The following is a 20,225-nucleotide window of genomic DNA, read 5'->3' on the forward strand; positions in this document are numbered from 1 at the left end:
GGATCTAGCCTGCAGCCTGGGCATGTGGCCTGACTGGGAACCAAACAAGTGACCTCTTGGTTCCTGAGTCAATGCTCAACTGCATTGAACTGATCTTTCTACTAGCTCATTTCCACATTGGCCAGGTACTAAATGTATTCTTAATTATTTTGTAGTGTTTTTTTTTTTTTTTATGCTGGTTCATTTTTATAGGGAGTAGATTCAAAGTTTTCATGAAATTCTGACTTTAAGGAACCACTAAGCTAGTCAAGACCTTCTCTTTTCCAGTTACAGAGAGGGCAGAGTGAGACCTAGTATGTTACACAATTCAAGAGGGGAGAGTGAGACCTAGTATGTTACACAATTCATCCAAGATAATACACAATAGAGCTGGGTTTAGAATGCAGGCAGAATGACTTCTGATTGGTCAATGCATCTATTAAATTATTACCTCAGATCCAGAGCCTTAATGGGAGGAATAGTTATTGTCCACATATTTTATTCTGATCATTAACCTGGACGTAGCCTCCCAAACTGGAGCTTCAAACTGAGCTCTTAACCGAACCGAACCAAAGAGAACAAAACAAAAACAAACAACAACAAAAAACATACTTTTCTGATTTTGGAAGTAATAAGTTTATTGTGAAAATTTTTGATCACAAAAAATATGAAGAGAAAAGGTTCATTCATATTTGGACCCACCATTTGATAGCTTAATTTTTCCATTGTTAAAATTAAGTTCATAACACTATATGAACTTAAAAAGTTTGCATGATATTAAAGACTTTATCACCTATTATTTATAAAGATGATATCGATTTCTATTGTATAGATGTACCATAGGAATTCCTATATTATAGTAAGTTTTACTTCTAATTTTTTGTTCTTATTCATAAAACTGCAGTAAACATATGCATATACCCATCTTTGCATGAGAATAAATTCCAGCAGAGGAATTTACACATAAAAAATATGAACATTATTGAAACTCTTGATATAGGTTGCTCAATGGCTTTTCAGAAAGACTGTTACTGTGCAAATACCCACAAGCCATAGATGACAGCGCTGATCTCACTGTTGCCAATATTCACTAATAATACTAGGAGTTTGTAGCAAGTAACAAATACATGTCATTTCCAATATTTATTTTTATCATTTAAAAAAATTGATTCTAGAGAGAGAAAAAGGGAGAGAGAGAAAGAGAAACATCAATCAGTTGCCTCCCATTTGTGATTGGGCAGAAACCTGGGTACGAGTATGTGCTTGACTGGGAATCAAATCTGAGACCCTTAGGCACATGGGAAGATGCTGTAATCATTGGGCAACACTGGCCAGGCCTATCACTGTTTTTCTTGTTAGAATGTAAGGTCTGCGCATGGCTGGGGTGGCTATGTGGTTGAGTGTTGACATGTAAACCAGGAGATCACTGTTCAATTCCTAGTCAGGTCACTCCTCAGATTGCAGGCTCCATCCCCAGTAAGGGGCATGCAGGAAGCAGCCGATCGATAATTCTTTTATCATTGATGTTTCTACCTATCTTACTCTCTGAAATCAATAAAATGTATTTTTTAAAGAATGTAAGCTCTGCAAGAGCAAGGATTTCTGTTAATTTGGTCAAGTTTGCATTTCTAATGCTTTGAGCAATCCTTGGTGCATAGCAGGTGCTCAACAAGTATTTACAGAATGAATAAATGAATGAATGCATGCATCCTTTGAGCTGAGTTGCTCTTGTGCCTTGGAACTGATGTTTCTACTAGTTCATTCTGTGCTCACTGTTTACCTGAAATGCTCTGTGGTCTTATGTTTTCACTGTGTAGTTTCACAGGTATTTATTTTCCTCACTAACAGCAAGCACACTGCTTTAAGGTCAGAGCCATGTCTTATATGTCTTTTCTAGCCAGTTCCTAAACAAACACCTTGGAAAACTTTCAAAAGACTTGAATATTATTTACTAATGAACATTTTTATTCTGAGTTAATTTTCTAAATGATTAATTTGTGTTGTTCTACACAGGTGGAAGCCACCAATCAAATAATTGCTATTGAACAGTCCCAAGCTGATAGGAGCAAAAAGATTTTCAATCCTGTTAGGTAAGAATTCCTTTTCTGAATTCCTCTGGGAATGTTTTGGGAAAAAGACCTATTGCCCAATTTATTTTGCTTATTTTAAGTAAATCCTACCATAAAATCTAAATGACAATATGCTAATGTTTTGAACATATGCTATGAAAAACAAAGTAGGTAAAATGCATTGACATAATTGCAAACAGTTTCTTATAAAAAGCTCCGTTTTTATGTCATTATTATTTTTATAATCATTTGCTATTGACAACCTTGCTAACAAACTTGGTTTCTTGGGATAAATTACTGTTACATCTTTTAATTTTAATTGGTATGATAATGATGATAGAATTAATTTCAAGGCTTGGGATCCATCCTGTGCTTACAATAGATTTTTTTTTCCTTATTTTTTAAAGATAGGTTGGTAGATTGCTTAATGGGTTCCAAAATAGAAAGCATTCAGGATTGGGATTCTCCAAAAACAATACGGTGGTCCAAAGAGAGAGTCCCCAATAGAATCATTTTGGAGTGGGATTTGCTTTTCAACTGACTTGGCTGGGATACAGTTGAGAACTCTCAGTGTTTTGACCCTGAGTTAATCCCATTGGAGCAGGAAGAAGATAGTCCCTTAGCTGGGGCAGACCTGATGCTCAACAGGAGCCTCCCTCACAAACACAGCTCTAAACTTGCCTGATGGCTCTGGTCCTCCCTCGAGGCTGGGTGTGGTTTCCTTAGGAGCAAGCAGCCTCCCAGAGCCAGGCCTGGACAGGGCAGATGCATAAAGGGGCTGTGATGGAATTCACACAGAACCTAGTAGATAAATTGCTCCAGTCATGAAGTGAGTGCTATAGAAGCAGAGGCATGAATAATATATGTCTTTCTCCTCACCGTGGAGGTAAAAGAACCCACATGTGGTCTGGGGAGCATGCAGCCCCATGAGTCAGACACTCTGGGTTTGAGCTCCTGCCCAGTGAGCATTTCCATTTAAGAGTTATTCTGTGGGCTTCCCTGGCCCCCATTCCCAGCCATGCTATGGGTCGTTTATAAAAAATCAGCGACTAGAATAAATTGCCCTCCCCAGTGTGACAGAAAATGGGGACCGAACATGAGAACCTCAGAATGGTTACATATGCCCCAAGACTCTACGTTCTTTCACTCTCTCTTGGTATTTCTGCTGTTTGTTTTAGAATTGACCTACTGGCAAACCAAGTCACCAAAGTAACGCTGGGCCGACTACACTTCAGTGAAACCACAGCAAATAACATGAGAAAGAAGGGGAAACCGAACCCTGAGCAGAGGTACCAGAGTCACCGTGCCAAACCATGGTGGCCAGTTCTCTAGGTGACCAGGCAGAGCCCTCCGGGGCCCCGCTGCCCCTCTGGGCCCTGATAGCCTGAAAACCCGCCTCCCTCAGTCATTTCCCTCCCTTCTCTGACTCAGTATTAGCACATCTCCTTTATGTGAGCCATCTTTCTTCTGCCATCCTCACCCCCACAATGCCCCTCCCACCCAGCCCTGCCCAAACCTGCTGGCCTTGGTTCCCTCCATAGTTCTTTGGGATGGCCATACATTTATGTCTCATTGTCATCTGAGCACTGAGGGCTGACTGCATTTCTCAAACCTGTATGCCAGTCACTAATATGATGCTCTGAATCCTGAAGCTTCGCTGTAGTCTTTTTTGATTAAGAAAATGAAATACATTTGCACTGATAATTTAGACCTACGGTTCTCATAGTGTGGTCTCAGGACTATCAGAGGTAATATAACTTTAACACTTATTAGAAATGCAAGTTCTCAGGCGTCACCAAAGACCGACTGAATCAAAAACTCTGGGGGTGAGGCCCAAAAGTGTGTGTCTTAACAAGCCCTCCAGGGGACTCTGATGTATTCTCAAGTTTGAGAATATCTTAGAATATAGGTCTTAGAGTTGGGGAAAAAAAATGCATTTGAATATATGATACTGCTATTTACTAGCTGGGTGACCTTGAGAACATAACCTCATTGAGACTCATTTTCCTATTCTGTAAAATGGGGAAAACAACCATATTCTTCTCTGATAGGGTTGTTCAGGGGATCTAAGTGAAAAAAATGTAGATAAACTGCTTGGCCTACTCATGACTCATTGAGCACTCAGTAGATGGTAGCTAACAACAACAAAAATAACAACAAAAATTACTATTCCTGATTTACTTTAGATATAAAGGAGGAACCATTCTCTAGGGATTAGAGAATTTGTAGAGTGTTACAGAGGAAGTTAGTGAAGTATTTTCATGCAGTTATTAAAGCAAAAGCTTCTCTGATTGGGATAGTTTTCATTTTGACTTTCAAGAAATGATCTTAAAAAATGTCTCATCAGTGGTATAGATGAAGAAACAACTGAAATAACTGATGAAAACTGCCATTGGGAGATATTGGAGAGGAGGGTCCAGATCTTTGACAAAAGTCGTGACTGGAGGATGTGGAAGGTACAGGGCACATGGCCAAAAACCAGCTCAGGATGGGAAGGCTCCGCTGTGGCTGAGCAGACCCTGCTCAGTCACCCTCCATTGAGGCCTAGAACTGTGGTCGGCAAACTTTGGCTTGCGAGCCACATGCGGCTCTTTGGCCCCTTGAGTGTGGCTCTTCCACAAAATACCACAGCCTGGGTGAGTCTATTTTGAAGAAGTGGTGTTAGAAGAAGTTGAAGTTTAAAAAATTTGGCTCTCCAAAGAAATTTTAATCATTGTACTGTTGATATTTGGCTCTATTGACTAATGAGTTTGCCGACCACTGGCCTAAGACATGTGGCTTGGGTGACTCTGGACAAAGAGATTTCTAACATGACTTGCTATTGTGCACGTGTTTGTGAGCAGTGCTTGCTGAGGGCCTGGGAATGGAGCCTGGGCCAGGTCAGCACACATGGGCTGAGCCAGGCCCCCAGCGGATGCTCCCCAGGGAAGGCTACACAGCACCCAGATACTTCAAACTGGGCAACAGGGGGCCCAGAGCAATAGCAAGTAAACCAGTGCTCTCTTATGGAGGGGCATCTTAGAGCTGAGGAGTAAAATCTTTACACATGCAAACTTTAATGCATAAACCAATCTAGGCAAGTTCACTGTTGACTAACTGTGGGGTGATATTTGATTGCACAAATTATGACTCCATTCCCTGATGTGTTGGCATTGGTCTGTTGTTTCTGAGTTAGATACTTCATGTTGGTGGTTGGACTGTATGCTGCTAACCAGGACCAGCTCTATCTGTTGTCTGCCCACATCTCTGAAAGGATCATTGTAAGGGTAAGCTCCGTTCTTTGACTTTTCTGGATCCCACATGCTTTCCTGAGGATAGTGATAGCAGATGCTATTTCAGTTTTTACATAGCGGTTCTCAATCCAGGGTCACTTGGCAATGTCCGCAAACATTCTTGGTTATCACAGGGCAGGCGTGCTGGCATCTAATGTGTAAAGGTCGGGGAGGCTGCTCAGCACTTTACAATGCACAGGACAACACCCCAACAAGGAGTGACCCTCCTAAAAGGCCAGGAGTGCTGTAGCTGAGAAACCACACTGGGCTAAGTTATTTAGATCTGACCTCATTGTATATTCTAACATTGTTTTACATTTGTATCACATTCTTTATTTTGTGAATCTTCACCCAAGGATTAAGTTGATATAATTGACTTAGAGAGAGAAGGGAGGGATGGAGGGAGGGAGAGAGAGAGAGAGAGAGAGAGAGAGAGAGAGAGAGAGAGAGAGAGAGAGAGATTGGGGTGGTTGCCTCCCACATGCACCCCAACCAGGGATTGAACGGGCAACCTGGGTATGTGCCCTGACCAGGAATCAAACTTGAATCCTTTTGGTGTATGGAATGATGCTCCAACCAACTGAGTCACACTGGCCCCGGCCATTTGTATTACAACATTTGCACCCAGAGGAATGGAAGTACAAGAGGGCCAGAAACGTACACAGCTTATAAACGATGGAGCCCGTTAACAACCCAGTTCTCTCTGACCCCAAAGCCCACAGGGCACAGAAAGTGACAGGAAGGCGTTTCATGCCCTAACGTGATGGGTGACCCACCTGGGCCCCTGCCTAGCGCCTCAGAATGGTCCAGTACGGTTTGCTGGATGACTGATCGGTCACAGCTGTGGACAGAGTCGTGGCAGCGAGGAGAACAGAAAGCTGCTGGCAGCTGCAGCTGCAGCTGTGAGGCCAAGCTGCCCACTGCTGAGGGTGCCAGGGCCATGAGGGAGTAGGTAGCCATGGCCCAGCAGCCCTGGGAGGGGTGCTGTCATGGCTCTTTGAAGTGACACAGGGAAGACATGAGAACTCCAATCAGGAAAAAACGTTCACCATGGACACGCCCACATAGCGGTTGGTTGTTAGCCTTAGATCTGGGGACAAGTTCTGCCCTCTTGAGTTGAGTTTTTCCTTGCTCGCCTTGAGCTATTCTGAAACAAAGGGCCCTCTGTGTAATCTTTTTAGTCAATTAAAAATAATAAGCCACCTTTTAGTAGAAATCCTTAAACTAAATCTCAGAGTCTTCGTGGAGGTGGAGTAATGAAGGGAATGAGGTAAAACCCTGATGGGTTCCGATGTTCCAAGGGGAGGGCGGGGCTGTGCACCCACCTGTGTGTACGCCTCAGGCGAGGCATCAGGTGAGGCTCCTCCAGGAAAGGCAGGTGAGGCCCTCCCCCTGCTCAGGAGCCAAGAACAAAGGTTCCTATGCTCTCTCCGCAGCCTTCAGGGTGGTCCGCGACACCTCACTTGATGTATCTGGGCTTGCTTTGCAGCAATAACAAATCTGATTTGAAACAAAGTCTGAAAACCAGGTTGTTTATTGTTTCTGATTTCTCATAGGGAGGAGTAAATTGAGAGGTAGCAGAGATTAGGTATCATGAAAGTGCTTCTCTGAGCCATATAGCTCATATTTGAAAAATGTACCTGGAGTGGAGGCTCCTCTGTTTCCTGCTGGCAGCACCTGTAAAACTGTCTTCTGGCTGCTGCGCAAGTCCACACAGCAGCAATCCGAGACGGAACACCTCTGTTCACCATGCTGTTACCCAAACCCTGCTAGCTGGTGCCTCCTCATATCCAAAGCAATGTAATAGGTTAACTCATAAGGATGACTTTGAAAAGTAGAAAACTTTTTGTAATTCATATTCTGTATGAATACTAAAAAACATTAAATATGTACTCAGTATATGGGTGTCATGTCATTCACTGAATTAAAAAAAAAAAAAGATTGCGCTAGCCTGGCCTGGGTGGCCCAGTGGTTGAACATCGACTTATGAACCAGGAGGTCATGGTTCCATTCCTGCTCAGGGCACAGGGGCATGCAGGAGGGGTTTTCAGGAGGCTCAGTAGCCAATAGGGGGTGTGTAGGAGGCATCTGATCAATGATTCTCATCATTGATGTTTCTATCTCTCTCTGCCTCTCCCTTCCTCTCTGAAATCAATAAAAATATTTTTTAAACAGTTGCCATAAATAATATGAACAAAATAGAAGAAAAGATATGATTACACTCCAAATTTGATTGTTTTCTTCTAGCCACAATTTTTGGTTAAAGAGAACAACCTATTCTATAAGTGTGCTGAATAAAACAAGGGTTACCCCAACAAACATGAGACAAATCATGGTAATAACACAAAACCTCCCTCATCCCCAAATAGAAATATCTTATTGATATTTTTGTCCACTCTAACCCCAAAATGCAGAAGTGAAAATGAATGTAGACTTTTGTATCTATTTGTGTAAAGTTTATGCCAACCAAGAGAAAAACAATTTCAGAAATGGCGGTATTTTCTGAATCAGTGAGTATTAGAAATGCCCACAGGACACACGTCCTGTAACAGAGATTCTGGAAGGCTCCATACAGGCATATGCATTACAAATTGGGCAGAGAGCAGACCAGCCTGCATTCTACAAAAAAAGCCAAATGTGCCCTCTTAGGCTGTGACCTGGCTCTGTTAATTTGAGCGCCAGAATGAGGGTAGAAAATTTTGATAAAGATGTTACAAGACCTGACCCCATTAAATGGAGAACTGGGAATTGCATTTAGCAAATTCAGATTCATTTGGGGGCATAAGACTCATTCCTCCCAATAGCAGAGATTCAGGTAAGGGGAGCTGTAAGAGGGTTGGAATAGGTGAGAGTTTGGGCATCCAGGAGGGTTCAGGAAACCAAACGTGTCAGAATTCTCCTTGGAGAGAGAATGGTGAGATGACACCCAAATTATACTGACTCAGTCATTCTGGGTTGTCAATCAAAACAGCTTTAGAAATAGGTTATGTCCCCAGAGGGTAAATTGACCAGTTTAATGAAAAGTAAGGTCTGCTCCAAAGAACAGAGTTATTTCCCAGATGCCTGATTTGGGAGGATTCCCCAGTGGAGTTCCTGCAGATTCTCCTTGTGAGTGACAAGGCTTTCCTTCGGTTCCACATTTCTTCTAAAATGCATTGTCCAACCTGCTTCACTTATATGTAGCTGGCTGGAGGAATGCTTGCTTATGTCTGCCTTTTAAAGATGTGGCAGACACCTGGGTACCATCCCCAAGTTTTTGATTCAATAGGTTGGAGATGCCCAAGAATATGCATTTCTTTCCCCTCCGGGCCTGGGGAGCACACTCGGAGTAGCAGGAGTAGAGAGCATTTTGGGACCCACTTTCCACAGCCCTTTCAAAAGATACAAATACTGCTTTCTTATGAGTTGCTTTCCTCAGCTCAAGCGCTCTTCATCGATGGCTTTAGAAGCCCAAACAATGGTAAAGCAGAGAAATTCCAACTTTCCGTTCCAACCTTAAAGCAAGCCTCCAATTGCCATGAATTGCTGTCTCCTATTCCAAGCACCTGCAGGGGGCACCATTTACATGGTATTCTTTGTATGTGGAATTTTCCTCCCTTGCCCTGAATCATGCAATTCTGCAGGCCTGTGGCTGAGGACAGCGGATTAATCAATTATATGTTGAACAGTGGGTACTATCCACAGAGGAATGTCTTGAGGATAAATTCGAGACTCTTTACCCTTATTTTTAGTGTTTGTGTACACATGATTTCAGTCAATGTTCACAACCCTGTGAGGTAGCTAAAGAAGACATTGTTGGCTCAGTTGGTTGAGCGTTGTCTTTGTACCAAAGGGTTGCTGGTTTCATTCCTGGTCAGGGCATAAGCCTGAGTTGTAGGTTTGATCCCCACTCAGGGAGCATATGGAAGGCAACCTATCAGTATTTCTCTCCTTTTCTCCCTCTCTCTTTCATTCTTTCTCTCTCTGGGTGAAGATTTATAAAAAAAATTTAAAGACATTATTATCTTTATTCTTCAGAGTAGAAACCTGGTACAGAGAGGTTAAGTGACTGTCCCAAGGCCACACAGCCAGTTTGTGTCATAACAGACTAAAAGTTCAGTTCTTTCCTAAATATATGAGACTGTGGGATAAATAATGACAGCATTTTGGAAACTTTAATTCATTTTGGTATTTGATACAATCATCTACTACTATGTCACATGTGAATATTGCTTCATAATTACAGCACACTTTTTTATGATTCCATTATAGTTTGCTTTGACACAATAAGATTCTGGATGCCAGAAAACAAGTTCACAGACTTTATAATAACACTAGAAGCCTGGTGTACAAAATTCAGCCTGGCTGGCAATCAGGGTTGATCAGGGCAAATCAGGTTCCCGCCTCCCTGCCTCTACCTTCCCTCGCTCCCTCTGTGCCCTGCCTGCATCACTGATCACCTGCCAAGTTCCATGCTGCCCCCTGATCAAACTTCCATTCTCCTGGTCAAACTCCATAGGGGACACTTTGCATTATATATATATATAATTTCCATTAGGGATTAGGACTCCTCCTTAAGGTTCTATATTTAAAACATGTAAGTCGGGATGGTGTGACTCAGTGGTTGAGCATTGACTCATGAACTAAGAGATCACCAGTTCAATTTATGGTTCTCTCTGGCCCGTCCCAAAATAATCTGAACATATTTTAGGGGTTTGAGTCTTCATCCAATGAAAGCCAAGTGAGATTGTTGTAATAGTCCCAAAAAATTAATCCTACTATATCTGCTGTTCCAGTAACAGTTACCAACATGATAATAATTAAACCAAAACTCATTAAGAAAACAAAAGCTCATCACTGTTCTTTTCTGTTTTCTTGAAGTGGCTGGCTCATTATGCTCTGAGTAGAGCAAAAACACATCAACATTTTGTATGGGATACCTTTGGAGTTAGTCGATTGCTTGCTCTAAAAGGATTTGAGTCAAAGCCAATTTGCCATTCACAGCCAAGGGGGCTCTAGGGATTTTGCAGAAAAGCTCTTTGTTCGAGTGAATTCACACAAAATCATCTTCAAGGTTGCTACTTTATATTCTTTCACTGCTATTGTCTATCAAGTGTCAACGATTGAGTCAGGGGCTAGGCAGGTAAGATGAAACAGGAAGTCAAAGACACCTAAAAGTTCTTTACCTGAACCCAAACAAAGCACTACACCTTGTGGTTTCTTGTAATTATTTATTTTTAAATTGGTAACACGTGCATATAGTGAAAGCATTCTGATCTTACTGAAAGCACGTAGTGAACAGCACACCTCCCTCCACCCCAGCCCCCATCTTTGAAGAAACCATTGTTTTTATTTTCTCGGGTATTCTTCAGAAATAACTGCGCATGCTCAAGTGCTGACTTTGCAATGTCTCCCGCGGACCGCCAGAAAGGCATAAAGTGAAGACTGTGCATTTGTGCTGATGATCAGGGTCCCTACTGTTTTGTCTGAAATTCTGACAACGTGCCTCAAAGGCACAAAAGTCAGATTTAGAAGGATAGGTCATAATTTCCAAAGCAAATAAATTTAGTTGTGAAGATTTTGATGGATTCAGAGATCTCCACTTAAAGATGTTTGGAAATATATTCAGTGGCTGCAGGGAACTGGACAAGGGGGGAGGCCATACATTGGGAAATTCTTCAATGAAGAATTTTATTTAAGAGTAAAATCTCCAGAACTTTGTCTAAAGTTTCACTTGGATTTTCTTTGAAGACCACATTCATCCAGGGCTACTGCTTCTGGGCAACAGCACAAAAAGGCCGAGTTAAAGTCATTATTTAGCAATCAAAGGAAGTATAAGTCCAGCTCTGGAACTTGTTAGCTTTGTCAGGCCTCAGCCAATTTTTTTTTATCCTCTCAGAGTCCCAGTATCAGTAAAATGAAGATAATGGTACACATCTCATAGAATTGGGGTGTGGAGCCCTAACTGGTTTGGCTCAGTGGATGGATTGTCGGCCTGCGGATTGAAAGGTCCCAGGTTTGATTCCCATCTGGGGCATGTACCTTGGTTGTGGGCACATCCCCAGTGGGGGGTGTGCAGGAAGGCAGCTGATCAGTGTTTCTCTCTCATTGATGTTTCTGACTCTATCCCTCTCCCTTCCTCTCTGTAGAAAAATCAATAAAATATATTTAAAAAGAAAAAAAAGACTTGGGGTGTGGATTTACACAACAAATGTAGCTATTATTCTTCCTTCGATATTATTTGTCTTTAGGGGATAGTTGAGATGTATTAAATATATTCATATTGTCATTAGCTAGCCAATTGCATATGAAATCATAAATATGAACGCACTTTAAAACTATAAAAGGGCTAGCTAAATTCAAGGTTGTTTTTTTTAATTTATCTGAGATTTTTTAATAACCTTGTAATATTTTCTCATGTGATGTTCTGGTTTTAAGATCATTATTATTATCCTTGAAAAGACAGTCTTTGCGAGTTTTTTCCTTCATCTTTCTCTCAGTACAGTTGACACATCGTCAATTCCAGATGCTAGCAATAGAGACTGGCTATTCCAAACCACGGCCAGCTGAGCTCCTGCTCATGGGGAGCAGAGCAGGTAGGGCGCCCCTGGCTCTCCTGGGGCCACAGCCACAGGGATATGTCAAAATGTCCCATCCAACATATGACACATTGTTTTCCTTTGCTATAAGGAATAAACTGATCGTCTATTCCTGCTACTGTGACTTTAATGGTAACATATTTATGTATGTTTTCCAGGCCTCTAACCCTGGGCAATTTGAAAATGACAGTGATGCATTATGGCAGCGAGGACAAGTTCCAGAATCTGTTGTCTGTCATGGTCGAGTGGGAATAAACACAGATGCACCGGATGAAGCCCTGGTTGTCTGTGGCAACATGAAAGTGATGGGGACAATTATGCATCCCTCTGACAGCCGAGCCAAGCAGAACATCCAGGAGGTGAGCACGGGGCCGGGGCCGGCCTTGGTCACCTCTGACACCTGAGTCAGGCGAGCCGGGTGCTCCTGGCCTCTGACACGCCGCACAGGGGGCACCTCTGCATGCCGCCTGTGCCGTGCGGCTGCTTAACAACGATGAGTGCTGCAGCCGGTAGGCATTCCTGCTGGAATTGCAAAGCAGTCCTACCCCGGAGGATGACAGGAGCAGGGGGCGATGACAGAGTCGCGCTGGCTGACCACGCAGCAGGTGTCCGGGAGATGTTCCACAGGCCCCAGCCCTTCCTTCCACGCACTGTCAACTGCCCTTTCCTTCCCATCTCCAGATCTCCACCTCCCTGTGTGTCCTCCGAGCACTGTCTCAGGCCAGTTCCTGCCCATGACTCTCCGGGTTCTTCCTCCCAGAGCCCAGGCACCGGCCTGCTGGCCGGTCGGCCCCACTCCCCAGCTTTCTCCGAGGGGCAGCCGGGAGCGCCTCCTGCTCCGCCCTCTGTGCCGGGGCTGGGTGGACCGGGAAGGGCAAGACTAAGACAAGGATGTGCAAGAGCCTCTCGGTGGAGGGGCAGCCGCCGTGTGGAAATCGGGAATCAGGCCTGGAAGTCAGGAGGCTGCTCCTCCACTTTGGGCTCAGCCGGCAGCGTGACCCTGACAACCCCTTAGCCTCACGGAAGCTCGGTGTCTCCATCTGTGAGGCGGGAACGGTTCCTCTCTGCCTGGCCACACCGAGTCCTTATATGTTTTCACCCGTTGAGAGAAGCACTGATTCGGGGGAAATCACAGCTGCTCCTCCCATTTCAGGGAGGGATTAGGGTGAAGATGCCAGGTTCCTCCTGACTCCAGATCTTCCACCGTTTAATTCCGTGTCCCCACCACTGCCGCAGCCACTTCCCCACCTTCTCACGGGCACTGCTTCTCCTGGAAGCGTTTTGAGGCCATGGCAGCATGGCGTTGTTAGGTCTCCTGTCCGCACTCTTTTTTTCAGTGAATAGGAGACTTTAATCTGTAAATCGCTGGCCGTTCTTCCAGACTGCATTCCTTTCCCCGTGCGAATCTGCGCCGGGTTTTCTGACCCAGCCCAGGAATGTCCGCCTGGTCGAGGGGATTCCAGAGGGCGGCTGGAACTGTAGACGGCAGTCCCTGCCGATTGTGGAGCTGTGTGCGGCTCCTGTTGGAAGAGCCGTGACCTACTAGCCGGATGGGAACTCCCAGGGCTAGAAAGTTCTCACAGACGTTGTCAGATGCCAGCCCCAGATAGTGTGCCCTTGCCTTTCAGGGAGAGAAAACTGTCTGTGTCTCAGATCGCACCAACGCACGCTTGTCCTTGCAACTGGCTATACAATTCCCCGCCAGGTCTTATCTAGATGGAAATGGAAGGTGACAGTTGGGGAAAGTCCCCCTGCTGCCGCCACCAGGCCATCCCTGGAACTTTAGTTACCTACCGTCTTGAAAGGGAGCTCCTTGGTTTGAAGAAAATTTATTGTCTTAAAATAGCAAACTTCCCTAGAGCTTCTCAAATCCCTTCTAGGAGCATCCTCCACAGACTGAAATGCCGCCCCAGCCTCGCTCCAACTGGGACATTCCTGTTCCCCTTCCTGCTCGCAGCAGCATGAGGGGTCACAGAGGGGCCTAGCCCAGTCTCAGCGGGGAGGTGGGGAGCAGGGGAGGGGGGGGAGGCGAGACTTTTAGTCCAGATCCTGGCACCCACTGGCTCGGGAAGTGTGGCCTAGAGATGTTCCATGCCTCTGTTTATTCTTCTGTGAACAAAAAAATGCTTGTCTTTTTTTTTCTTTTAAATGTATTTTTTATTGATTTCAGAGAGGAAGGGGTGGGGAAAGAGCGAGATAGAAACATCAGCGATGAGAGGGAATCATTGATCCTCGGCTGCCTCCTGCGTGCCCCACACTGGGGATCGAGCCGTGACCTCCAGGTTCAGGGATCGATGCTCAACCACTGAGCCACGCCAGCTGGCAGGAAATGCTTATCTTCATTTTACCCATGGGCTTTAAACAAATTGTTTTAAAGTGCAAATTATATGTCATTTATTTATTAAATGATTTCATAATAATGTATTTGTTCTTAATAGGTCTACCCACAGTTACAAAATACATGTTTCTGGAAGTCTTGTCTGTTCAATCGGTTACTTATTACAGACGAGAGAGGGGGTGGTAATGTTGGTGATGGTGATGGTGCTGAAGCATGCGTGGGCTTCATCTTCACCTCTCCCCGACTTTGTTTTTCCAAATGCGCTGGGAAGGGATCCTGGGTTGATCTGGTTGCATGCACACTGGGGGCATGCTTCCTTCATTCTTTCCAGTTGCATGGCAACTGGATGAGCTCTGGCAAAACATGTTACCGAGCCCTGAGACAGGGAAAATGAACATGGGCTGCTGCCTTGGCCTGGGCCTCACTCCGGGCAGCGTAGGCTGCTTGCAGGTATGAAGCACAGGGACTCTCTGCAGAGTCTGGTGGAGGAGAACTCTGGGGCTCACCTGGATGCGTGTCCACGACACAGAAAAGCTGGAGCAGACGTGATGGAAGCCCGAGACACTGAAGCCTCAGGAAAAGGAGGCTGGTGTAAGAGGAGCAGTTTCACTCACCTAGATGGTGGCCTTGAGCTTACCGATGTGATTACAGACTGAGCAAGCAAGCAAGCGAGGCTTGGAAACCGAACAAAATTAGGCTGGAAAGGGTGTGCTGAACATCAAAGGGGCATGAAGAACTTCAAAGTCAATGCAAAAAAAAAAAAAAAAAGAGGAAGTTGAAAGTTGGATACATCTGTCAAATTCTGCAGTGAAGGCTGGAAACAGGCAGCAAAAGACCCAAAAATAAAAGCTGGGGGGGGGGGGGGGGGAAATAAATCAACGATGAAATGCTCAAAATGTTTTTCTCTCACCGCACCGGCAGTTAGCTGGTTAAAGAGAACCGAGTGAAGAGCTGGAGGAAGGTAAACAGTCTCGCCTCAGGTCACAGGCGAATGCAGGGGTTCCTGAGTTCTGGGTAAGTCTGAGGCCACTGCTGAGGCCCTCCTGGCTGAGGTCCGGGCCAGTGCCCTGCAGTGAGATTTCTTTCCCGGAACCCCCCAGCCTCCCACAGGCTGAGATGTCTTCTCCATGGTGCGGTTCCCGGTTTAACGACAGAGAAACCTTGGGCATGCGGCAGCGTGACGGTGATGGCCATTTGCATTCGAGGTCAAAACTTTCCAAAACTGCTTTGGGCAAGATCAAATCAGACACTGTCATTCAGTTTCTACCTTCTTGCTCAACACACGTGACGGGCAAGGTGTGGCGTGAAGTGCTGGTCTGTGTGCGGTTCCTGAGCGGGATTCCAACAGGGCCCAGCCCTGGCCCCAGCCAGTGCACAGCCAGGGAGCGTGCAGCCCAGGCAGTTTATATTTAGCTTCGGAAAGCGAGTCTGAGCCAGAAACCAGAAGAGCATTTTCTTAGGGAAACATTGCTATAGGTCTTTAGATCCCCTAAGCCAACCCTCAACATTTTCTTTGGGCAAAAACTCTGTCTGATACCTGATCACTATGTAGCAATATGTCTCTGGGAAAAACGCATCCCAGGATCCAACTTCGGCAGCAGCAGGGGTCTTCTCCCTTTACAGAGCCTGGGGGAAGGTGGTCTCCAGAGGGGACTCTTGCACAAACTCGGGGGATAATAAAAAGTGGGCAAAGCGAGGACGGGACTCCCGAGGGTGTGGGGATTGGGGAACTGGGGAGGGCCTGGCTAGCACAGGGCCGGGCCAGGCTGGCTTCTGACTGATCCCCATCTTCAATTCTGTTAGTGTCAGGGTTGCTCAGCCATCGCACTACCTCTTTCCTCCCATTCCTTCTTTTCTGCAAGGAAGCTCTGGGTGCCGATTACATCAGATACTTTGCTGGGCCCTGTGCAGTTCCTGAAAGGAACAAGAGGTTGGCCTTACCCTGAGGAACAGAGCTTTTATCAAAATGTGAACTTCAGATAAGAAACACTCATTTAACTCCTGAGGCCTGGAATGGCAGCTGGCACATAGCCACTGCTCCTGAAATACTTGCTGAGTGAATGAAGGAGCTCCCAGGGACAGACGTATGAGATGGGGACGGCTCCTTCCCAGCACGGTCTGCCCTCCCTGCTCTGACCTTATCTTTATGGTCATGTCAAACGCTGCCTCGGCTGTGCAGACATCACTGGGGGATTTTCTGCCTTGGGACTTGGCTCATGGTGTTCCTTCCAGCACCCTTCTTAGTCACATTTTCTAGTCTCTGCCCCCCCCCCCCCCATCTACATTTCCCCACAATTAGCTCCTATCTTAAAGTTAATTTATTAAACAGGTATTAGTTGAGCGCCTACTACCTGGAAACTGGTGATTGGTGATGAACAGAAAGCCATGGCCTCATCTGTCCTCACCCTCAGGAGGACAGCCCAGCGAGAGACAGATAGTAAGGGTGCCACAGCCAGCTGTCTGGTGAGAACTCCATTAGTGCTACCAAGGGAAAGGACAGGTGCCATTAGCACATAAGCAGCGGGACCCTTCCGGGTCTTGAGGGTCAAAAACTGCTCCTCTGGTGAAGGGAGTGTGCGCTGGGGGGGTGGGGGGGGGGGGGGGAGTTGCTATGGAGGCATGGAAAATGCTGTGAGCGAAGGTCCTGAAGTGAAAGGAGCAGAACGCGGCTGAGAACTGAAAGGAACCAAGGGCCCAGTTGGGCTTCACCATCTGGAGGAAGCCCTTCTTAGCTCTCCTAGAATTCTTAGATACTTGCTTGGAGCGGCCATGATTCTCCATTCACAATTCCATCACCACCCTGCAGGCCACATCTAAAATAATAAAAGTGTAATATGGCCAAAACCGGTTTGGCTCAGTGGTAGAGCGTCAGTCTGCGGACTGAAGGGTCCCAGGTTCGATTCCGGTCAAGGGCATGTACATTGGTTGCGGGCACATCCCCAGTAGGGGGCGTGCAAGAGGCATCTGGTCGATGTTTCTCTCTCATCGACATTTCCAGCTCTCTATCTCTCTCCCTTCCTCTCTGTAAAAAATCAATAAAATATATTTAAAAAAAAATTAGGAACTTATATAAAAAAAGTAGGATTAAAAAAAAAAGTGTAATATGATAATTAGACCCGACCCACAGCGGGCAGGGGGTCGAAGCAGAAGCGGCAGAGCCTCCCCCCCCTCCCCCCCCCCCCGTGGTGGTGGGAGGGGTCCGGGGCCAAGGCTCTTGCACAAATTTTGTGCATCAGGCCTCCAGTTGTAATATTGATGAGTCTTCCTTCCTGTGTGAACCACAAACTCTCAAATTCTTTTTTAATTTTTTTTTTTACTACAGTTTACATTCAATATTATTTTGGATTAGTTTCGGGTGAGAAGGCAATCAGTTTTGAAGTCCCAGCACTTAGTGTAGTGCATGGTGTATTGAAGATGACTGGTAAATGTTGAATAAAACAATGAATGAACACATTAAATCAAGTTTTTCCTAAGAACAACAGTGAGCTCAAAATTACACTCCCTGACAAACACTTGAAGTAAAGCTTGTCCATTTAGCTAGTTAGGGGCGGAGCCACAGGCTCTCCCATCAGCCCAACTAGGGAAGAGACTTTAATGAGATTGGAGGCACAGTGGGTCTAGAGGAGCTGAGGTCATGACAGGGTTTTCTTAAAACAGTAGCAGCAACAACAAAGCATTTTGGTTGCTCCAATACATGGATGAATGTCGAGACAGCATAATTTTAATTGTCAAGAGACCACTGGTTTCACAATCCAGCTATATTCTAAAAGAAAAGTAGGGGACCCACCTAGGGTTGCCAACTTTTTACTTGTTAAATAAGGTCAATAGGAAACAGTCTTGTTATGCCATCAGTTCATCAAATAAAAACCTTCAAAGGGGAATGCTTTGAATCAAACACATTTAGCTTTAAGAAAAACGATCTCCATTGTCTATTTTGGTATCATTTTGCTGGGGCCCAGTGCAATTTTTTTGAGGAATTTGCAGTGACCGTTGGGAATGCCTTTAACAACCTGCAAGAGCAGTGAGCTCAGAAAGCACGGGCACTGACAGGCAGGTCTGGGGAGGAGCCATCTCCATGAGGGAAGTCTGGGTCCGGAAGGTCCAGCTGGTGGGTAACCTGGATTTGCAATCTTTCCCCTGAAGGAATTTTCTCCAGCAAAATGGTTAGAAGCAAATGACAAAGGATAGATTCATACCTTAAAGTATGTTACTTGAAATAAACATTGCATTTCCAATTTATAAATACAGGGTTGACCTGTTTGGTATTTACGTACGTGTTCATTTGGCAATGGTACTTCTCCATCCTTCAGCAATTGCTTCTCTCCAAAGTGAGCAACCTCCTTCTCAGAAGGAGGCTTTGCCTCTCAAAGGGAAGAAGAAGGCAGAAGCAGTGAACGAGGGGGCTTTTGTCCTAGAATTCAGCCATACTAGCAAAACTGGTTCAGTTTACAAATCGGTGAACATAAGTCACTAACATGGAAGCTGAAACCTTAGCTTCTCTAAGGAGAAAAGTATAAATTTCTCTTAAAGTAATCTGAGCAACAGGATAAACCAATCAAATGTTCAACATGTCTCACCTCTCTGCGTCACTCTGGGCATTGATTTGAATAACAAGAATCTCAGTGGGTGAAGCCTGCTCTTTTTTCATTCCACCAGGTTGACACAAATGAACAGCTGAGAAGAATAGCCCAGATGAGGATTGTTGAATATGACTACAAACCCGAGTTCGCTTCTGCAATGGGAATAAACACTGCCCATCAAACAGGTACACACACAAGTTCCCTTTCTAATTTTGTATTGTCTCCCATTAAAACTTTAATTCCAAATTGTTTTAAGTATATTTTTATTGGTTTCAGAGAGATAGAGACTTCAATGATGTGAATCATTGATTGGCTGCCTCCTGCACACCCCCTACTGGGGATCTAGCCCATAACTAGGCCACGTGACCTGACCAGGAGTCAACCTGTGACCTCCAGGCTCATAGGTCGATGCTCAACCACTTAGCCACACTGGCCGGGCTTAATTCCAAATTCTTTACCTGGAGGTTGTGTGCTATGGCATTTGAAAATATTCCGTTGGTCTAATTCTTCCTCTGTGAAACCCATAATTACTAGAACAGGAAAGCTTAAAGAAATTCCTGTTGTCTTTGTTTAATACCCACCCCATTCCTGTACCCCAAGGTACTGGTGGAGTGTTTTCAATACTAGATTTATTGTTTCTTTTCACTGGCATCCTCTTGCTCATGTGATGAGGTTTGAGGGGCAGATGGCAGCTCCAATTGTTCAAGGGCAGTCCTGGGAAGGAGAGAGAAAATGGCACAGCAGACAAGTCTGGATAAAAGAAGGGCCAGAATGGTGTTCATACTCCAATCCCAATCCTAAAGAACAGATGGGGAGGCGAAGTCCTTCTGCAGGAAAACAACTAACAAAACAAACAAAACAAACAAACAAACAACCCCCCCACCCCAAACCAAGATAATGCCCCACCCTTGCTTCTACGAGAAATTTTAAGGCATTTACTCACCCCTTCCAACATTTGGCCCTGAGTCTCAAAGAAAAGGAACAAAAATGGCACACCCACTTAATCCTATAGCAGTGCATGGCTCAAAATTCCTCCTTTGCTTCAAATGCTTGCAGATCAAAGCAAAAGCTATTTGCCAAGACTTCCCCCGTGGCCTGTGGCTGTCAGTGTGCCTTTCTGGTGTAGGCCTGGGAGGGTTTTCTCCAGAAAGGTCTTTTCCTGACTCAACCTGCTGGAGTGTTTTGTGTGTAGGAATGATTGCCCAGGAGGTGCGAGAGGTCCTGCCCGGAGCCGTGAGGGAGGTTGGTGATGTCACCTGTGAAAACGGAGAGACGCTGGAGAACTTCCTCATGGTCGACAAGGTAACCACTGAACAGTTACCTGCCTCTACAGCTCTAACCCCGGGGAGGGGGGGGGGAAGAGGGGAGATGAGGAAACGGGTCCCTCTTCTGTGGCATCACAGTGTGCG

General features: G+C 45.2%; 1 protein-coding gene across 1 annotated transcript in view; it reads left to right on the plus strand.

The window, feature by feature from the left end:
* Positions 1-20,225, plus strand: part of MYRFL (myelin regulatory factor like) — a 105,180-nt gene that overhangs the window by 51,184 nt on the left and 33,771 nt on the right. The window contains exons 8-13 of the mRNA XM_036456681.2: positions 1,993-2,069; positions 3,227-3,337; positions 5,224-5,314; positions 12,057-12,257; positions 18,893-19,001; positions 20,009-20,118. Of these exons, the coding sequence (XP_036312574.1) occupies positions 1,993-2,069; positions 3,227-3,337; positions 5,224-5,314; positions 12,057-12,257; positions 18,893-19,001; positions 20,009-20,118 (699 nt within the window). The remainder of the gene's footprint in view (positions 1-1,992; positions 2,070-3,226; positions 3,338-5,223; positions 5,315-12,056; positions 12,258-18,892; positions 19,002-20,008; positions 20,119-20,225) is intronic.

The sequence above is a fragment of the Pipistrellus kuhlii genome, unplaced genomic scaffold (genome assembly GCF_014108245.1).
Source record: "Pipistrellus kuhlii isolate mPipKuh1 unplaced genomic scaffold, mPipKuh1.p scaffold_m20_p_3, whole genome shotgun sequence".
In the NCBI taxonomy this organism is placed as follows: Eukaryota; Metazoa; Chordata; class Mammalia; order Chiroptera; family Vespertilionidae; genus Pipistrellus; species Pipistrellus kuhlii.